Source organism: Cucurbita pepo, chromosome 20, assembly GCF_057944985.1.
Source record: "Cucurbita pepo subsp. pepo isolate OVF chromosome 20, ASM5794498v1, whole genome shotgun sequence".
NCBI classification, from domain to species: domain Eukaryota; kingdom Viridiplantae; phylum Streptophyta; class Magnoliopsida; order Cucurbitales; family Cucurbitaceae; genus Cucurbita; species Cucurbita pepo.
The window spans coordinates 10739388-10756108 of NC_141817.1; the positions used below are offsets into that span (position 1 = coordinate 10739388).

Here is a 16721-nt window from a genome sequence, read left to right on the forward strand (position 1 = left end):
TTCTGAAGATCTTTGTTCCTCCTTTTGGAGGATTGGTTTCTTTTATGAAAATCTTTTGATCGGCTTCCTCCTTTTGGAGGATTGATTTTTGTTTTGAAAATCTTTCGATCAGGTTCATCCTTTTGGAGGATTGGTTTCTTTTTTGAAGATCTTTCTATCACCTCCTCCATTGGATTGATTTCTTTTCTGAAGATCTTTCAATCAGCTTCCTCCTTTTGGAGGATTGGTTACGAATGGTCGCTCAAGATCTTTTTGTTATAAAATTGACAGAAGATGCCAAAAGGGATTTAGAGAAAAAGACGTTTGCATTCAATATTTGTCTTCAAATGAAGTATACTATTCTATCTCCATTGCTCTATCGAGTAGGTTTAATGAGAACGAATCATTTTTTATTCTTTGAAGTCTCATTTGAAGAATCGTTTTCTACAATTCGTGGTTCGTGTTGTGTGAGTCTTGTTGAACTTTTTGTTCTAGACTTTCTTCAATTTATTATGGGTTTAGTTCATCAGTTTAATTCTATTAATCAGAAAATTCAATTTTATGTGGATTATTTTGAAAGATTAATTTTATTACCTACATCATTGTAATATTATGGGAATTTATTAAACTATTCCAAAGTTTTAAGAAAACGCATCATATTCTATACGATACTACTATTTTTATAACTCAACGTCATACATATTTTTATTTCATTTTAACAAAAATTTTAAAAAGAATAGTTTTTCTAAACAATTTTAAAATTCTTGACAAAAATAAAATAAAAAAATTAGTTACATAATAAATTCGGTTTAACCTAATAATTACAATTAGCTTAATTACATCATAATAATAATAATAATAATAATAATAATAATAATAATAGCTTAATGAATTTATGATTTACATTAAACATAATTAAAGATATTCACACCTTTTTCAAATTTTACCATTATAATCTCATAAAATTTAGAAATAATTTCATGAATTTTTTTTCTTTTTTAAAAAGTTTTTAACTAAAAAAATAACATAAATTTATTAATATTATTCACGTTTGTAATAATTTATATAATTTTTATTAATATCCTTCCACTTTTAAAAAAAATAAAAAATATATCTTTATCTTTAAAAAAGATTTATAAAATTTTAAAAATAAATTAACTTTTTTTTACGGGATAAAAACGTACCTCATAAATTATCAATAAACATTTTTATGTTATTTTAAAAATTTTATGAGTATTTTTGAAATATGGTTTCTTTATTTTATTTTATTTTTAAGTTGAAATATATTTTTTAAAACTTTTATAAAAGTTTAAGTATATTAATGAGAATTTTGATAAAAATGATATTTTTGAAATATTGGGTATTTTTTAATTTATTTTATAAAATGAAGAAAGCGAAAAAGTTTTAAGAGCGGTGGCTTGGGAGCCTGCAACGTGCTCAAACATGGACGGAGAGGGAGGGGGAGAGAGAGAGAGCACATGGAAATGGAAGAAAAAGGCAAATTGAGATTTACATATATTGTAAACCATAAACCTTCAGATTCTATTGCTTTCTCTTCCCTCCATTCATGGCTGAGCTTCTTGAATCTGCCTGGCGGGTATTGCTTTCTCTTCCTCTCTTCTTAATCTTCTTCTTTCCGTCTTAGATTTGTTCTTCATTTTCTAAACTTCTGTTCGCTGTCAAACTGGCTTTTGATGTCGTAGTGTTGCTCTTTTGAATTTTACTCTTCTACTTGTTACATTGCCCTAATTTTGGGGTTTTTTTGTGGTGAAATTCATCTTCTGCAGTTGATTTGAATTAGGATCTTGATGTTTAGAGCTAATGGCTTCCATGTGTTGTGGCGCTCTGATGGAGTTATGGATGCCATTTTTTCAGAATTTTGTTTTGTTTTCCAATTGGAGTGAATTTTGGTTTTTTCTTTTTTTGAAATGTGATGGTTTTTGTGAGATCACACGGTCGAGAGAGGAAGGAAACATTTCTTACCAGGTGTGGAAATCTCTCCCTATTAGACATGCTTTAAAACTTTGAGTGGAAGCTCTACAAGGGAAAGCCTAAATAGGAGAATATTTGCTAGTGGTGGACTTGAACTGCGAGCTATGTGCCAGCGAGGACGCTGGACCTCAAAGGGGTGGATTGTGAGATCACATAAGTTGGAGAGGGGAGTGAAACATTCCTTATAAGGGTGTGGAAATCTCTTCCTAGTAGATGTGTTTTAAAGTCTTGAGAGGAAGCCTAAAAGGAAAAATCCAAATAGGACAATATTTGCTAGTGGTGGGACAAATGGTATCAGAGCCAGACACTGGGCGGTGTGCTAGGGAGGACGATGGACCCCCAAAGAGGTGAATTGCGAGATCACACATTGGTTGGAGAGGGAAACGAAACATTTCTTATAAGGGTGTGGAAATCTCTTCCTAGTAGACACGTTTTAAAACTGTGAGGGGAAGCTCAGAAGGAAAAACCCAAATAGGACAATATTTGCTAGCAGTGGGCTTGAACTATTACAAATAGTATCAGAGCGAGACATCGGGTGATGTGCCAACGAGGACGCTGGGCCTCCAAGGAGGTGGATTCTGAGATCACACATCGGTTGGAGAGGAGAATAAAACCTTCCTTATAAAGATGTGGAAATCTCTCCCTAGTAGACGTATTTCAAAACCTTGAGGGAAAGCCCAAATAGGACAGTATTTGCTAATGGTGGGCTTGAACTGTTACAAATGGTATCAGAGCTAGACACCTTGCGGTGTGCCAGCGAGGATGCTGGGTCCCCAAGGGAGTGGATTGTGAGATCACACATCGGTTGGAGAAGGGAACAAAAGATTCCTTATAAGGATGTGGAAATCTCTCCTTTAGTAGACACGTTTTAAAACCTTGAGGGAAAACACCAAAAGGAAAAACCCAAATAAGACAATATTGTTAACGGTGGGTTTGAACTCGTACCGTTTCCATTTACTTTTTCTTTTCGACAACATGGGCTCGCTGGAATGTAGAATTACGCTATGGTTCTTTATACATCTTGTACTTCCTTTTATGAATTTTCTTTTTCTCCCATGGTGCAGTATCTGATCACAAACTTCAGTGATTTTCAACTAGCTTGTATTGGAAGCTTTATTATCCATGAAAGCGTGTTCTTCTTATCTGGGCTTCCCTTTGTTTTTCTGGAAAGAGCAGGGTGGCTAAGCAAGTACAAGATCCAGGTTTGCCCTCTTGCTTCACTAGAAATCTTCATAAGTTCTTATGGATGCTTGATCAATATTTGATATTTGAATAAGATTTACCTTTGTTTGTGATTAATGTATGATTATGAACTAGATTAGATATAATTAGTGCTTTAAGCTCTATTTCTCATTGATTATTCTTTCTATCAAGGAGAATGATATGATATGAAAAGAAAAGAAAATCACTGCCTCTTGAGCTGATACTTATGGATGCAGGCAAAGAACCTATCAACTGTGTTTTATCGCTCGAGTAATTAACTCGACTAATTATGGGTTAATTTTTTCTGCTTTATTCAGGCTAAGAATAATAGTCCTGCTGCTCAAGGAAAATGTATTTCGCGCCTACTGCTCTATCACTTTGGTGTAAATCTGCCCGTTATGATCGTTTCGTATCCGGTGTTCAAGCGTATGGGCATGAGAAGCACTCTTCCATTGCCATCCTGGTATCTTCAGGTTCTTTATGTTCTAAAGCATATATTTTAGGAGTTTTATCTAGCTAGGTTTAGTTTTTACGTTTTTTTGTGCAATCTCATATTGATTGGAGAGGAGAACGAAACATTCTTTATAAGGGTGTGGAAACCTCTCCCTACTAGACGCGTTTTAAAACCTTGAGGGGAAGCCTGAAAGGAAAAGTTTAAAGAGGGCAATATTTGCTAGCGGTGGGCTTGGGCCGTTACGACCCCACATCGCTTGGGGAGGAGAACGAAACCTTCTTTATAAGGGTGTGGAAACGTCTCCCTATTAGACGCGTTTTAAAACATTGAGGAGAAGCCCAAAAGCGAAAGCCCAAAGAGGACAATATCTGCTAGCGGTGGGCTTGGGCCGTTACAATCTCACATCGGTTGGGGAGGAGAACGAAACATTCTTTATAAGGGTGTGGAAACCTCTCCCTAGTAGATGCGTTTTAAAACCCTTGTGGGGAAGCCGGGAAGGGAAAGCCCCAAAAGGACAATATCTACTAGCGGTGGGCTTGGGTCGTTACAATCTCACATTGGGTGGGGAGGAGAATGAAACATTCTTTATAAGGGTATGGAAGCCTCTCTCTAGTAGGCACGTTTTAAAACAAAGAGGACAATATCTGCTAACGGTGGGCTTGGATCGTTACAACCCCACATCGGTTGGGGAGGAGAACGAAACATTCTTTATAAGGGTGTGGAAACCTCTCCCTAGTAGACGCGTTTTAAAACCTTGAGGGGAAGTTCAAAATGGAAAGCCCAAAGAAGACAATATCTGCTAGTGGTTGGCTTGGGCTGTTACAACCCCACATTAGTTGGGGAGGAGAACGAAACATTCTTTATAAGGGTGTGGAAACCTCTTCCTAGACGCGTTTTAAAACCTTGAAGGGAAGCTTGGAAGGCAAAGCCCAAAGAGGACAATAAGTGCTAGCGGTGGGCTTGGACCGTTACATTTTCCTTATCTTGGGTTATATCATTACCTTTTCAAGAATTTAATTTGGTTTGCGTTTCATTCATGTAGGAAAGTCGTTTTCGGCCAGATAATATTTTACTTTATTGTGGAGGATTTTGTTTTCTACTGGGGCCATAGAATTTTACACACCAAATGGCTGTACAAGAACGTCCACAGCGTGCATCACGAGTAAGCGAGATTTACGAATGAAAATCCATGGATATGCTGCCTTCTTCCATGATAAAATCGTCTTAGGCTGTTTTATCGTTCTTATACGTGCAGATACGCTACCCCTTTTGGACTAACATCAGAATATGCTCACCCTGCCGAGATCCTGTTCCTCGGATTCGCAACCATTGTCGGTCCTGCTCTTACCGGTCCCCATCTAATGACTCTGTGGTTATGGATGGTACTTCGAGTGCTAGAGACGGTCGAGGCTCATTGTGGTTACGATTTTCCTTGGAGCCCTTCAAACTTCATACCTTTGTATGGGGGGTGAGTTGATTTGGCTTTGTAATGTCTTAAAGGAATACTTTGCTCTTTATCTGTTGTTCCTGAAATCAGCTTTGCTCTTTCTCCACAGTGCTTACTTTCATGATTATCATCACCGGCTGCTTTATACAAAATCTGGCAACTACTCGTCGACGTTCACTTACATGGACTGGTAAGTTCTGGTCCGAACAAGGTCGAATCGTTTATTACGTTATTGGTTTGAGCTTCATAGCATTAAAACCCGCTTTGTGGAACATTGAATTACCATTCATTCAATAGTTTCACGACTATATCCTCGACTGTTGATCTGTGTAGTAAGTGTCGGTAAGCAAGGGGGTTGTTTGAATAAATAGCTAGATGATGATCGTTGAATTACGAATGCACACCACATTCTTCGGTTGCTTTTTCTCTTGTCCTATGATACTATTGATGACCAATCAAACTCTGGAGAAGAAGCAAGCTTCAACGCTCACCAAGAGTACAGAGCCCTCATTATGCGGAGGGTAAAGAGCTTCCAACGACCTTTCATTCCCTTGTTTCGTCGTGGCACACCCCACACACAAACACCACCCGGCTTAGGGGGACTAGAAAACGCCCTTCGGTTTACCCCCAGCCCTTGCCGCCTTCCATAACAAGCCCTTGAGCTTCCTTTGTGCTACCGTCCTCCTAGAAGCCACCTGGTTGACCCCTAGGCTTTTTAGGGATTACCTGAAACTTGAGCATCTTGTATTTCATCAAAATTGGGGATCCCCTTAAACATTATTTTTTAGACAAAGGGCTTGACTTTTATCGGGCTAGCGTCGAGAAAGAGTACACTAACTAGTTGGCTATGTAAAAAGAGAGTGGGCTACCGAGAACACGAAGCTTGCTCTCTATTCGATCTTTCATCGAGCAGTAAACACGAAAAGGAGTTTTCATCTAGCTTGCATCTGTCATTTACCAAATTTGATCTCTTTGTACATGAAATATCTTGTAGAGATCTATATAGGTTTTGAACATCTGAAGAGACTCATCATCTGAATGGCTAACATGGAACTTTCATATGGGGAAGTCATATTTATATGCATTTCACGTTTTTGCATGTTCATGTTCATGGATTATCAATCATTTCTATGCATGGAAATAGCAGAAAAACACCGTCGATAACGTTTCGACTTCTTTGATCGGCAGGATATTTGGAACCGATAAGGGTTTCAGAAATTTGGAAGCTATAAAAAAGGCGGAAAGTTGATGAGACGAAAGAGAACGAGCTGAGGAAAACGTCGGGTACGTTCGAAATAGGTTTCTGATGTATAGGCCGACTCGAAAAGGTTTAGTTCTTCTATATCATTACCCTTTCTTGTGTGCCATGATGTGTTTTGTGTCTGTTTTGTTGCTTAAAATGGCTGTATTCTGAAGCTAATGTTGAGCTTCTACTATGGAATTTGGCTGTCATCTTCTCGTGGTTCAGTTAAAACTGTGTTCTTCTACCAATTGGCTTTCCATGTGTCTTTATCTGTGTTGTGAAAAAGGTTTGAAGCTCATGTGTTAATGTCAAAAAGGAAAACTTAGAAGTTTATGGCATTGAGGAAATCGGGTCTTTAAAATGTTCGTAAGTGAATCGATTTGGACCGTCTGTCTAACAGCCCAAGCTCACTACTAATAGATATTACTCGTTTTGACTCGTTACATATTACACGGACCAACCCCACCACTAGCAGATATTGTCCGTTTTGATTCGTTATGTATTACACATATCAAGTCCACTGCTAGTAGATATTGTCTGCTTTGGTCATTATGAATTGTCGTCAGCCTTACGGTCTTAAAATGCGTCTGCTAGGGAGAGGTTTTCACACTATTACAAGGAATGTTTTGTTCCCCTTTTCAACCGATATGAGATCTCACAATTCACCTCCCTTAGAGGCTAGCGTCTTCGTTGGCACACCACCCGATGTCTAACTTTGATACCATTTGTAACAGTCCAAGTCCATCTCTAGCAGATATTGTTCGCTTTGGCCCGTTACGTATCGTCGTCAGCCTCACGATTCTAGAACACGTCTGCTGTTAGGGTGTGGTTTTCACATCTTTATAAGGAATGTTTCGTTCCCCTCTCCAACCGATGTAAAATCTCACAATCTACCTCCCCTAGTGGCCAGCGTCTTTGCTGGCACACCACTCGGTGTCTTGCTCTAATACCATTTGTAACAATCTAATTTCACAGTTAGCAGATATTGTCCGCTTTTGCTCATTACGTATCACTGTCAGCCTCACAATTTTAAAACGCATATACTAGGGAGAGATTTCCACACCCTTATTCGTTTCCCTTGATGTGGGATCTCAGTCTGTTAGAGCGTTCATTTTTTATTAATGTGAGCGGTTTTTCATATTTTCTATACTTATTTTGAATCAATTACGTGATAGTTTTAAAATAATAATGTTGCTTAGATTGTTCTAATTGATTTTAAATGAAATTAAGTAAATAGTTATAATTCGTTTGGTAGCCTAAATTTTTAATAATGTAGTCTCTAAATTTTACTATGTAACGAACGCCACTTAGACTCAGATTATTATTATTATTATTATTATTATTATTATTATTATTATTATTATTATTATTATTATTTTTCAAAATTAAGTCTATAATAATAAAATTTTATTTTATTTTTGAAATTGGGCTAACAAATTCGAATATTTAAAATATTTTCAATATAGTTCATTTGACAATCTTGTAAACAAAACCCTATAATATCTAAGTGTAATGAAGGGAAAAATTAATATATTAAATTTGTATATATTATGGAGAGATAAATGACATTAGGGAAATAATAATTAATAAAGTTCCAATGGTGTAAATATTCAAATATTTTAATATTTTTTTTTAATTTATGATCATGAAATAATTATCTACCTAATTAATTCAAAATAAAATAATTATCAAATAATCTAATTCAAAATTAGCAATAATTTAAGCTTAATTTGGGTTACAATTTGGTAGTTAATTAAAAATTGTAATATTTAGGAACTATTTTGGAATTTTTTTAATGAACTATACTACATGTAATATGGAAAAAATTGATGTTTCGGAGTGTTCAAATGACTCGAGAATTCGACCAATCTAAACTATCCAATTCATAGGTAGAGAGAGGACGATGAAATCATGGGCCTTCGCCCAGATCCCACAGCCTAACTCCTCGCTTCAAATGGGCGGGCACGAGAGAGGACCACTTGGATCCGATCGAGCAAGACAGGCTCCTACAGCCTAACTCCTCGCTTCAAATGGGCGGGCACGAAAGAGGACCACTTGGATCCGATCGAGCAAGACAGGCTCCTGTCCCATCACTTTAACGCCCCCACTTGGGTCACAAGCTCGCACAACCAAGCTCGGCGATGGACACGCCTGCCAATTCCAAATATAAATAAAGCCGAAATTCGATTTTCTTCGATGTGGGAGAAACAATTTGGATATGCAATCCTATTGATTGGGAGAATAAACATAAATTTTTTAAGTGATTAAATTGATAATTCAAACCATAGTTCTAACACTTAAAATTGGGTTTTCTGTTTATTTACAATACATGTTACATTAATAACTAAAATCTTATAGATATAAAATATCGAACATTTACATATCATTATGCATCACTAACATTAGTTATAAACATAAAATATTCTTAATATTAATAAATCTTATAAGTAGAATTGGATTGGCCGAGTTGACTCGATAAAAAAAAATATTAATTTTCGATTTTTAAAAAATTCAACCCAACCTAATTATTTAATTAATTGTTAAGGGAAGCTTATTAATATTGATTGAATATGAGGTTACATTATTTAATAAGTTTGTAAAATTATTATTAAATTAGTGGCGAATTAGTGAAAATTGAACGGATAATAAGAATTAAATCGAAAATCTTCTGAATTAAAAATAAAATTAATATTAATATTATTATTATTATTTTATTATTTTGTGGGTATAATTTTAACCAAAATTTGGTTGCAATGTGAAGAAAGCGAGGGGAAGAGGAATCTCTCTCATTTCTGCAAAATAGTTCAGAGCCAAATGAAGAAGGAAGAGACTGTGAAATTGATCAGCGCTGAGGGTTTCGAGTTCCTGATCCACAAGGATGCTGCCATGGTTTCTCAGACCATTCGAAACATGCTTACTTCCCCAGGTCTCCCTCTCTCTGTTGATCAATCCACCTTTTGAGCCTTTCGATCTAGTTTTTCATTTCTTGCTCATGTATGGAGAAGAATGAATTAGGTGAAATCTAGGAATTGTTGTTTTGTTTTGAAATTTTCATGTTTAGGGCTTTGTTTTACTATTTTAGTTTTTATGGATAGGTAATTTTGCTGAATCGCAACACAGAGAAGTGACTTTTCCTGAGATTAGCACCACCATTCTCGAGAAGATTTGCCAATATTTTTACTGGAATCTTCAGTTCGCCAGGTTTTTGTTTCTTTTTTATGTCGACTTTTCTCTAATTATGATTAGTCTGAGATGAATTGCCTGAATTTCTAGCAAAGTAAAATGCTGATGTTTCCTTGTTATTATTTCGGATTTCAGGCTCCGGTAGTTTTTCTTAAACTGGTCCTCTTCCAATGATTACTAATTGAAAGTGTAAATCGTTTACACTGAATCACGTGGGAATGAAACTTTTGATGCTTAGTGTCTGATAAAGATATTAGTTATGGATGTTATTGTAGTTCTTGTTACTATTCTGGTCCATGATCTTGGTCTCTTTACTCTTTTTCGTTTTTTTTTTTTTTTTTTTTGGAATTGGTTGTTAACGTAGGGCTGCATCCTCTCCAATTAATTGATAATAGAAACGAAGCGTAGGGCGTCTAGCATTTGGACTATGCAGATTGATCTTGTTGGTCTGAAATTTTAGATTCGTTTCAGGAAAAAAGAGAAGTTTTCTGAGAAACAAGATAGAATGTAGTATGTTTGATCCGGATCAACTTATCATAAAACCATTCATGTTTCTTTTGTTATATACTTTTGTTGTTTGTGTAAGAGATGTCTTGTAGGCATACCCTTGAGTTAGAACTGTAGATAAGAGTTCTTACATGTTAATTGGATTTAGAAGTCAAATGTTTTGCGCCACAATAGGACAGTACATGGATGTAAATTATAATGGAGGAAGGCTTGACAGCTGACGATGACAATCCTCCTAGGCTAAACATTACTATTATTATTAAAAAAATTATTGAGAAACCTGGCTGTCATTGAGAAAAAAAAAATACATGGACATACAAAAAGGGAGTCGACTACAAGAAGGGACTTCAGTCAATTAGAATGAGTATACTCATCAACAAAATTGAGTCGGAGTAAGCTCTTCTATTTATTGCGACTTGTCGGAGTGTTTTTAAGGCATGTGGGAAAGTGCATGCTTATGGAGTTTAGGTCAACTTTGTACAATGTTTTGGTCATTTGGTCATTGGTGGACAACAGATGAAATTACACTCTTCATGTAAACATATGTGACTCCCCTCATTTTTCTGCAATTTTGTGGGGACTTAACTGATTAAAGATTATGTTGTTGTAAATACTTATGCGTGTACCTCCGCATTCTCTTCGATTCTTGTTTCGTTCTTTAACTCTGTGTCTCAGACATTGATTTCTTGCTTTTTGCCAGTGGGAAAGAGACCGAGTTCCCGATTGAACCTGAATTGACTCTTGAGTTGATGATGGCTGCCAACTATCTCCATACATGAAACGTGACCTCCGTGCAACCTTCCAGATAGAACCATTTGACATTATAATCAGGTGGCAATTATTGTAGGGATAAATGTTGAGTATTTTTGTACTTAGCTAACCTCACTGAGATGACTTATAGAATACACTTGGAACATCTATGTTTCCATAACCTTTTGTCTTAAGGAGATATTGGTCGATGGATCTTCAGAATTTACATTTTGGTAAACTACTTGTGTTGTGGGGATCTAAATTTTGGATGAAAGGATTTTGTGAGATTCTACGTCGACTGGAAAGGGAAACGAAACATTCCTCGTAAGGGTGTGGAAACCTCTCCCTAGCAGACGCGTTTTAAAATCGTGAGGCTGAAGACGATACATAACGGGCCAAAACGGACAATATCTGCTAGCGGTGGGTTTGGGCTATTATAGATTAAATCAATGAAACTTTAGGAGTCGAAGAATCACTCTTGGGCCCATTTTGATAGACCCTAGATCGTTCATTGAAGAGAAAATGCAATAAATACCTAGAATGAGTAGAATAGAATCTCCTATGGCATCCATTGTACAATCTTATCATCTTGGCTCCAAAAGAGAGGAAGGGGGAAGAGAAGGTGTTGTGCTTGTATTAAGTATTTTTTTTTTTTTTTCTTCCAAGTAAATAGATGCGAGTCAATCAGCTAAATTTTGTTTCTTGGGTGACTTTTAATGTTTTGGTGTCTGAGGTTTTCTTTTTCCAATGTCTTGCTGCATATTAAGAACTTTCAAATATTGCAATAATGTCTTTACACTTTTAGAAAGAGTTCGAAAATGTTCCTACCGTTAGTATATGGATAGAACTCATTATCTATAGCCTTGAACGTTGTTGCTCGTTTGTTTAATATCCTTAAAGTTAAAAGTAGTATCAGACTTGAAACACTTTTTCATATCCTTTTTTCCTTTCTTTTTTTTGATAGCCTCTTAATCTTCTTTTCATTCCCACTCCCTTAAGTTAGGGTTTAGGTTAATGCAAGAAGAAAGGAGAAGAACAAAACTACCTGAGGACTTTTAGGACATGTCGAGACCTTGAGACCAATATTACTATAATTGATGAGATGAAGATTTGGTTGATCATTGTTTAAGTTCATTGTAGTCTATTTGTTGGGGCTAATTCAAAAGGTTCTTGAATGATCGATGATGATATTTCTTTGTCGACTCTTTTTGTATGTGGTGATTTATTATTGATGTCAAACTAATGAATATATAAAAATATCAGTCTATTAGCTTCAAACTTTCAATTCTAGCATCGTATTCTTTTTTCGTCTTTTATAAATTACGAACGCATTGTGTTCTACTTTAGTTAGCAACTATTTTTTCTCTTCTTTTCGCTCAACCTTGACGCTTAGCCAAGTCGAACTAGCCATTGTCTTTCCCCTTTTCTTCTCTATTGGCCGAGTCACTCGTTGCTCTTCTCTCACGTGTTGATCGTTTTCCTTTTGATGCTCGTCTAAGTCAAACAGTTGCCATTCACCATAGAAGTTGTTACTGGTAATTTTATTAGTTCACTCGCTCGTTTTTAATTAAAACTCGAAAAATAGAGAGAGAGAGAGAGAGGTTGGGTTGTTGTTCCCATGACTTAGGGTTTGATAGGAATTGATATACCAACCCAGTCCAAAAAACTCCCCTCAAAATTTTCAAGTGACACATCTTAGTGGTATAAATTGTTTTTAAAAATAAAAAAAAAAAAAACAAACAAACAAATAAAAGCCTCCTTCCCACACCAAGTTTTCTTTTCCCTCCCATTGCCGCCGCCACCGTCTCTGTACCGGTTTTGTTTTCCCCTTTTCCTCCTCCTCCATATCTCCCTCTCCTCTGCAACCCACGCCGGCGAACTCTCTCTGATTCAGTCACACGCCGGCACATCTCCATCGGCAACGCCCGTTTCTTCCTTCTCTCCCCATCTCCCTCTCTGCTTCAACGGCGCCGGCACGTATGACTTCCCAGCCTTCTTCTACTCGTCGTTAAGGTGCACACTCTGTCTTCCTCTAACCACTCCCTCTCTCAGTCGGTTCTTACCGAGTTCGCAGGGATTTTTTTTTTTTTTTTCTTTGTTCATTTTCTTTCTCCAATTCAACCAATTCGTATATAGGGTAAAATTGGAATGACGTCAAAAAATTTATCTAAAATCCTGCGACATTTAATCTCCCTTTGTTCTCAGTTCTGATGCCTCTCACGAATGATATAACCCTCTCTGCCCCCCTCCTGTGAAATCGAGCGGCATAATACGATGGCAATGCGGTGGTTTTCCAAGTCGAAGTTACCCATTTGTTATTCGGTATTCCTACGAGGTCTAACGACGAGACCCATTAGAGATATCTCATTACCAGTAAAATCGACGGTTGCCGGATTTCAGCCGGATTCCAGCCAACCCTTAAGCGGATTCCGGCTATATCACGACGGGAGGCCGCGGGGACCCCTTTGGAGAAGCCGGAAAGCAATTGGGAAAGAAGCGCTTTTCGTTATTCAGGGATTGAAGAGATTCAAGGAAGATGAAGAGAAGCTCCAGAAGTTCATGAAGTGTCATGTTTTGAGGCTCTTGAAATTGGATATGATTGCTGTGCTTGGTGAACTTGAGCGGCAGGAAGAGGTTGCTTTAGCCGTCAAGGTCTCTTTTCCCTTCCTTTTCTTCATTATGTTCTGTCATTTTTTGGGTTCTTAACTTTACTTCATGAGGTGCCATGGAAATAGATAACGAGGTTCTGCAAAATATACATAATATTCCTGTCTTACTCTTGTTTGTTGTCTTACTCTTGTTTGTTGTCACTATTACTTTCAATAACCTTGTTGGTTAATGCTTTGAATTTTTGCTTCTTAATTGTTATGTTCATCTCTGATCTGCCCCTTTTGATTGCTCATCAGGGTCTTCTTCATATATATATATATATATATATGATTTAAGATCTTGTATATGAGCCCTTATCCAATGTAGTTGCTCGTGGAAAATATGTTGTGAGATCCCACCTCGGTTGGGGAGGAGAATGAAGCATTCTTTATAAGGGTGTGGAAACCTCTCCCTAGCACAAACCTTGAGGAGAAGCCCGAAAGGGAAAGCCCAAAGAGAACAATATCTGCTAGGAGTGGGGTTGGGTTGGGTTGTTACAAATAATATCATAGCTAGACATCGGGCAATGTGCCAACAAGGACGCTGGGACCTGAAGGGGGTGGACATGAGGCGGTGTGCTAGCTAGGACGTTGGGGCTCGAATGGGGGTGGATTGGGAGTTCCACATCGATTGGAGAAGGGAACGAGTGGCAGCGAGGACGTTGGGCCTCGAAGGGTGGTGGATTGTGAGATCCCACATCGGTTGGGGAGGAGAACGAAACATTCTTTATAAGATTGTGGAAACTTCTCCCTAGCAGTCGCGTTTTAAAAACCTTGAGGGAAGCCCGAAAGGGAAAGCCCAAGGAGGATGTGCCAACAAGGAGGCTGAGCCCTGAAGGGGGGTGGACATGAGGCGGTGTGTTAGCTAGGACGTTGGGCCCCGAATGGGGGTGGATTAGGGGTTCCACATCGATTGGAGAAGGGAATGAGTGCCAGCGAGGACGCTTGACCTCGAAGGGTGGTGGATTGTGAGATCCCACATCAGTTGGGGAGGAGAACGAAACATTCTTTATAAGGATGTGGAAACCTCTCCCTAGCAATCGCGTTTTAAAATTCTTGAGGGAAGCCCGAAAGGGAAAGCCCAAAGAGGACAATATCTGATAGCGGTGGGTTTGGGCTATTACATATTTGCTGTTAGATTCTCTTACTTCAACTCGATATTGATCAATTGTACTTCATTGTTTCGGGGAATCTGACCTGACCTGCTGCACTTTTCTATTGTCATTATGTTTGCTCGCCTTGTATGCTTGTCGAACTTTCAGGTATTTCGGTTGATTCAAAAGCAAGAATGGTACAAGCCCGATGTTTTTCTCTACAAAGACTTGATTGTTGCATTAGCTAGAAGTAAACAGATGGATGATGCAATGGAATTATGGGAAAGCATGAGAAAGGAGAATTTATTCCCTGATTCTCAAACGTATACCGAAGTCATCAGAGGCTTCTTGAAATATGGATCTCCTTCTGATGCAATGAACATATATGAAGATATGAAGAAGTCTCCTGATCCACCAGATGAGTTGCCATTTAGAATTTTGTTGAAAGGACTTTTGCCACACCCCCTTTTGAGAAACAGAGTGAAGCAAGATTTCGAGGAGATCTTTCCTGACCAGCACGTGTACGATCCCCCGGAAGAGATATTCGGCCTACGCTGAGGTATGTTTTATTAACGTTGCGTTTTTTCTTGTATTATCTGAAGGTTGGTAGCACTTAGTAGGCATTCTTAGTCGGCCATTGATGTCATTAGAAATGACCAAAACATGTCTTCGAATTAGCGGTCAAGAACTGTAGGATGAATAGTTGGTCAGATATCCGTACGAATCATGTGGATAATAGTTGAGTTCGAGCCAAGAAATCTCTTCGTCGTATGGTTCGCTCATCTTAGATCCGTGGGGAAGGGTATCAAGTGAGTCATTCATCCTTGTAAACAGGAAAATTCATAGACCATTCCCGTCGTTATTGTTTCCGCTCTGTAGAAGTGCAAATAGTAAGATCACCCCTTGGATGTGTTAAATATTTTGGGGTCACGAACCAACGATCAAATCCTGTTCGATAAGTGGAATGCATTGGTTGTCCACACTTTTGTGGGGTCGGTAGGTTCGGTTGGAAGAGTACACCATTGAAAGACCTTTAGCCCTTTGACGTCAGATGCTTGTTCATGTCAGTTCACTGCTGCTAACTAGTTTAGCTCTTTCTCTTGCATGGTTACGACTTCATTCTAATCTGATTACGTCGTATTACACATCATTTCAGTGAATTAATAGGACGTTTTGTCGGAGAACATTACTCTGGTTTTGTGATGTTTCCTGCTGCTGGAGCTGAAAGCAAAACGAAGCGTGACGATACGAAACTGCAATGAGATGGAGACATTATCAATGGCGTTTCTCGGGACAGGCGTCTTGGGATTCAAAGGAGAAGGTAAAGAAGAGGGTGAAAACACCATAGCTTGAATCAAATGCAGGTGTTTGTTTCCTATTAAGAGAGTACGCAGTTTGTTGAGGGATCATTGTCCAGAAATTGTCTATTTACTGATGACCCTGAATGCAACAGGGAGATACCAACTTAATATTTAAAAATTAAAATTTAATATTATAACATCGTACCAAAAAAAAAATGTCTCAAACCTATTTTCAACTTGAATGTTACAAATATATTTCAAAAGTAGTAATATATAAGTAATAATATTTATAACAAGCAGAGCGGTGGGGCGGGGCAGAGCAGGGACGGGGACGGGGTGAAGCGGGGAGTACAATTCCGGTTACCAGCCTTATTTATCTAACATTTAGAAATGTTTGCTCACATTCTCCCCTATTAATAGGGGGTTTCCACCTATTCAAGGCGAGTCCTCGACCTTGAGAGATAAATAGATATCTCTGCGTGTCCTCGACCTCGGGAGATAAGTAGATATCTCTGCCCATTTCTTTATTTTTGCGTTTTTTTTTTCTCTAAATTTTTTTCAAAATTTTTTTTCCAATATTTGTGGGGATGAGATTTGAGGGAATATGCTTTGTTCCCCTCATCAACTATCTCATATTCTTATTCTCTCCATCCTTTCTCTTCAAATTTAAATATAAAATAATAATAATAATAATAAATAAATAAAAAAATTTATGAGATTTTAGCATTAAATCTAACGTCTATAATCAATGTTTGTGATATGTTTCAACTTATGAATGTTTGATATTTAAATTTTATAAAGTTTTAGTTATTAACGTAACATATACAGTGAATAAATAGAATTTGTAAAAATATTTTTCGAAAAACAACAAATCGACAACCGAACCCAACTCAACTCTAAAATAGAAAGTTGAGTTGGAT

At 37.5% G+C, this 16721-nt stretch overlaps 3 protein-coding genes across 4 annotated transcripts; all 3 read left to right on the plus strand.

Annotated features, from left to right (window-relative positions):
- Positions 1–1400: 1400 nt before the first annotated feature.
- Positions 1401–6566, plus strand: LOC111782737 (methylsterol monooxygenase 2-2). Of its 2 annotated transcripts, none has more exons than XM_023663530.2 (7): positions 1401–1576; positions 3036–3173; positions 3492–3637; positions 4671–4790; positions 4884–5096; positions 5185–5265; positions 6264–6566. In XM_023663530.2, exons 1-7 carry the CDS (start codon positions 1547–1549, stop codon positions 6322–6324), a joined length of 789 nt encoding a protein of 262 aa, XP_023519298.1. In that variant the 5' UTR covers positions 1401–1546; the 3' UTR covers positions 6325–6566. The 2 variants fall into 2 exon arrangements, with proteins under 2 accessions (XP_023519298.1, XP_086976922.1); XM_087120796.1 differs by lacking the exon at positions 1401–1576 and having other exon boundaries at positions 3012–3173; positions 6264–6365; positions 6396–6566.
- Positions 6567–9056: 2490 nt separating this feature from the next.
- LOC111784646 (uncharacterized) lies at positions 9057–10996 on the plus strand. Its single transcript, XM_023665284.2, has 3 exons — positions 9057–9244; positions 9414–9519; positions 10709–10996. The coding sequence occupies exons 1-3, from the start codon at positions 9133–9135 to the stop codon at positions 10785–10787; spliced, it is 297 nt and encodes a 98-aa protein (XP_023521052.1). The 5' UTR covers positions 9057–9132; the 3' UTR covers positions 10788–10996.
- A 1493-nt stretch (positions 10997–12489) lies between these two features.
- On the plus strand, positions 12490–16023 carry LOC111786341 (Pentatricopeptide repeat (PPR) superfamily protein). Its single transcript, XM_023666644.2, has 4 exons — positions 12490–12771; positions 12964–13410; positions 14669–15059; positions 15657–16023. The coding sequence occupies exons 2-3, from the start codon at positions 13033–13035 to the stop codon at positions 15056–15058; spliced, it is 768 nt and encodes a 255-aa protein (XP_023522412.2). The 5' UTR covers positions 12490–12771; positions 12964–13032; the 3' UTR covers position 15059; positions 15657–16023.
- Positions 16024–16721: the final 698 nt, after the last annotated feature.

Coding starts and splice junctions, on each gene's coding strand:
- LOC111786341 (XM_023666644.2), top strand. CDS start 13,033: ATGGCAATGCGGTGGTTTTCCAAGTCGAAGTTACCCATTTGTTATTCG. Junction 13,411..14,668: donor AGGTTGCTTTAGCCGTCAAG/GTCTCTTTTCCC, acceptor TCGAACTTTCAG/GTATTTCGGTTGATTCAAAA.
- LOC111784646 (XM_023665284.2), top strand. CDS start 9,133: ATGAAGAAGGAAGAGACTGTGAAATTGATCAGCGCTGAGGGTTTCGAG. Junction 9,245..9,413: donor AAACATGCTTACTTCCCCAG/GTCTCCCTCTCT, acceptor TTTTATGGATAG/GTAATTTTGCTGAATCGCAA. Junction 9,520..10,708: donor TGGAATCTTCAGTTCGCCAG/GTTTTTGTTTCT, acceptor GCTTTTTGCCAG/TGGGAAAGAGACCGAGTTCC.
- LOC111782737 (XM_023663530.2), top strand. CDS start 1,547: ATGGCTGAGCTTCTTGAATCTGCCTGGCGG. Junction 3,174..3,491: donor TAAGCAAGTACAAGATCCAG/GTTTGCCCTCTT, acceptor TGCTTTATTCAG/GCTAAGAATAATAGTCCTGC. Junction 5,097..5,184: donor TTCATACCTTTGTATGGGGG/GTGAGTTGATTT, acceptor CTTTCTCCACAG/TGCTTACTTTCATGATTATC.